The sequence below is a fragment of the Nematolebias whitei genome, chromosome 11 (assembly GCF_014905685.2).
Source record: "Nematolebias whitei isolate Nwh7 chromosome 11, NemWhi1, whole genome shotgun sequence".
Taxonomy (NCBI): Eukaryota; Metazoa; Chordata; class Actinopteri; order Cyprinodontiformes; family Rivulidae; genus Nematolebias; species Nematolebias whitei.
The window spans coordinates 47,825,823-47,829,400 of record NC_056508.1 but is presented as its reverse complement, the minus strand read 5'-3'; the positions used below and the strand labels follow the sequence as shown (position 1 = coordinate 47,829,400).

At 42.0% G+C, this 3,578-nt stretch overlaps 1 protein-coding gene across 1 annotated transcript in view; it reads left to right on the top strand.

Moving 5' to 3' along the window:
• Positions 1–1,740: 1,740 nt before the first annotated feature.
• LOC119417375 (peptidase inhibitor 16) overlaps positions 1,741–3,578 on the top strand; it is a gene marked incomplete at its 3' end in the record, with an annotated part of 3,414 nt that continues 1,576 nt past the window's right edge. The window contains exons 1-3 of the mRNA XM_037684579.1: positions 1,741–1,909; positions 2,598–2,665; positions 3,261–3,373. Coding sequence (XP_037540507.1) covers positions 1,741–1,909; positions 2,598–2,665; positions 3,261–3,373 — 350 coding nt within the window. The remainder of the gene's footprint in view (positions 1,910–2,597; positions 2,666–3,260; positions 3,374–3,578) is intronic.

Here is a 3,578-nt window from a genome sequence, read left to right as displayed (position 1 = left end):
GTGGCCAGGATCAAAGGTCAGAGGGGTTCAGACTGGGGTCAGGGTCAGGTCACAGGGGTTCGGACTGTGGCCAGGGTCAAAGGTCGGGCGTTCGTGGAGGATGAGGTAACAGCAGATCAGATCCAAAGAAGCAGGACGGAACAAGTGAGGTGGTTAAAGAGCTCCGTGGCGGCAGGGCTCCAGGGGTGGACGTTCACCCTGATTTCCTCAAAGCTCTGGATGTTGTGGAGGAACAGGAGGAACAATACGGGTTCCGTTCTGGCTGTGGAACACTGGACCAGCTCTTTACCCTCACTAGGCTCCTCGAGGGGTCATGGAAGTTTGCCCATCCAGTCTACATGTGTTTTGTGGACTTAGGGAAGGCTTTCGACCGTGTTCCTCGAGGTACACTGTGGGGGTGCTCCGTGAGTCTGGGATTGGGGGCTCATTACTAAGGGCTGTTCAGTCCCTGTACACGATGCGGTGAGAGTTTGGTTCTCATTGCCGGCAGTCAGTCGGACCCTTCAGGGTGGGAGTTGGACTCCTCCAGGGCTGCCTGTTCTCATCGATTCTGTTCATAACTTTTATAGACAGACAACAAAAATAGTTACATCATGTCTTCTGGACCCGTTTCTTTAAGCGATGAAACTTTTCGTCCCCCATCCAGAGGACTTCGTCAGTCTGTGGCCTGCCCACCAGATGTGTCCCATAAGTAGCCTTCATTCAGCCTTCATGTTCACTTAAAGAAACTGGCCCAGCCGACAGGATTTAACCATTGTTGATCTTATCTACCTGGATGATCGAGCCTACAAACCTTTTTTTTTAGACAGAACTTCTCGGTGCAGCCAGGGGGTGGAGGGGGGCCGGTTCAGTGGTCTCAGGATTCATCTCTGCTCTTTGCAGATCATGTGGTCCTGTTGGCGTCATCGTTCCGTGATCTCCAGCTCTCACTGGATCAGTTCAAAGCTGGGAGGAGGATCAGAACCTCCAGATCTGAGGCCATGGTCCTCAGTCAGGGGGTGGACTGTCCTCTCCAGGTTGGGGGGTGAGGTTCTGCCTCAAGTGGAGGAATTTGAGTATCTCGAGGTTTTGTTCACGAGTGGGAGAAGAATGGAGACAGAAGGATTGGTGCAGCATCTGCAGTATTGTGGACTCTGTGCCGGTCCGTTGTGGTGAAGAGGGAGCTGAGCTGTAAGGAGAAACTGTCTGCGTACTGTTTTGAAGCTAAAGGAACAGTAGCTAAAAGTTTATTGAAGATAAATGTTAGTTAAAAGAATGAAAGGACTAGCTTGAGGCTAAAAGAGGAAAATCCTTGCTAACAAGAATAGTAGCTAAAAGCTAAAGGTACCAGGTAGATCCAGTGGCTAAAACAAATTTTTAAGAGAACAAAGTGTCTTAAAGAACTGAAGAAATTTGAATTTTTATGGGGAAATATTTGTAAAAAAAGTTAAAAACTCCTAAACACGTAAAAGTTACTAAAACCAAAAGTCACAGCAGCCATCTCCTGAATGAGCCGAACGTTTTCATGTGCAAACGGCTAAAATAACACGTCTGCCGACGTGGTTGGACTCAAAGACCTGAATTAAAATTAAAAACTAGAACAGCAGATTGAACGCTGGGTCAAGGTTTTGTAAACTTTTATTTACTTTTGTTGACACAATCATATTTCATGGATTGTTGACACTTTAACTGGAAGAGATTGCAGTTTCTCAGGGTTCTGTCTTTGTTCCGGTGACTCTTCTGGTAAAAAGTCTGCGGCTCATGAAAGTCTCTCTGCAGAGGTGGGACTCGAGCCTGAAGCTGATGGCCGAGGCGTACGCAGCTAAATGCATCTGGAACCACAACCCGGAGCTGGAGGAGACGGGGGAGAATCTGTACGCTGGCACGGGGCCCCTGGACTTCGCTCAGGCTGTGGAGAAATGGTTCATGGGTGAGTCACGGTGCACGCCCCGACTTCACCACTGCTCTCATCAACACAAAAACACTTTTCTTTCTGTGCAGGGACTCAGTCTTCAGTTTGTTGGCACAAAACAAATACTTCCTTCGTTTTAGGCAAATCTGAGTTTTAAAGTAACGTTTCAAACGTATCAGGACAGAAGTGAACTGACTGTGAATCCTGCATACTTCTGTCTTTAGTATACTGATGTTGTGTACACATTCACTAAAGTATTCACATTTTCTGATCAACAACTATAAGTACATTTATAAACACTGGAATAAGGTATAAAATTATACAACTACATTTATAAAAATGTATTTCTTATACATCAGTGGTAACATTGTACATTGTGCATTTTGAAAGTATCTAAAAAAGTATAATTCAGTGCTCTACTGAAGTAGTAGTACATAGATTACATGTGTGTTAATAGTATTTCAGTTTACTTACAGTAATTCAACTTCAGCTTAAGAACATTAAAATTATATATTTCAAATTTCTGCAACTTATGTGCAACAAATGAGCACAGAGTACAAAAATACACTTTAGTTTTACCTTAAACACTCTGGAAGTCAAGTATTTAAAGTATTTTGGCTGAGTACACTCGAGTATACCTAAAGTAAGTTTATATGTTGTATTTGGTTTTCATGGGTGGAGCTGATGAGGATTTGTTTTCCTGCAGAACATCTGGACTACGACTTCCAGAACAACACGTGTGATGAAGTCAAGATGTGTGGGCATTACACGCAGGTCAGGCACACACAGCGTGCACGTTTTACATGTTTTACACAGGATTTACACATTTTACACATGCACATATTTTATACGTTTTGCATGTGCTTTACTCATTTTACGTTTTACACGTTTTACTTGTGTTACACGTTTTACACATGTATGAGTGGATCAGGTGTGTGTGTGTTTTATACTTTTACATATTTTATACATTACTCATGTTTTACTTGTTTTACACCTGTTTTACTTATATGTTACATGTGTTTTACTAATGGTTTAAGCATGTTTAACTTGTTTTACACCGTTTTACTTATATGTTACGTGTTTTACTCATGTTTTACAGATGTTTTACACAAAGCTGACTTGCTTTACACATTGTACACATTTTACATGTGTGTTACTCATGTTTTATTTATATGTTACATGTGTTTTACTAATGTTTTAAGCATGTTTTACACAGTTTTTTCACATTTTTACTTTTTATTTGTTGTAAATGTTTTACACATCTACATATTTTATGCATTTTATGCACACTCATTTTCACAAATTTTGCACATATTTGACATGCTTTGCACATGTATGAGTGAATCAGGTGTATGTGTGTGTTTTACAGATGGTCTGGGCGGACACACACAGGGTTGGCTGTGCTTTCCATCTCTGTGACAAAATGGACGGACTTGACTGGGAGGACAGGACCTCCTTCCTCGTCTGTAACTACTTTCCAGCGTCAGTTAAAACAGATATTACTCTCAAATACAGTCAGTGAAAACAAAATACATTTTAATAATATAGTTACTACTAACTGTTTACCAGTGTCAACATACTAGCACATAAAGCAGAGGGGAGTTGTTAGCACCCCATGCTAAAGTCCAGCAGAGGGAGGAGTGTGTTTCTGATGAGTCATGTGTGTTTCTGATGAGTCATGTGTGTT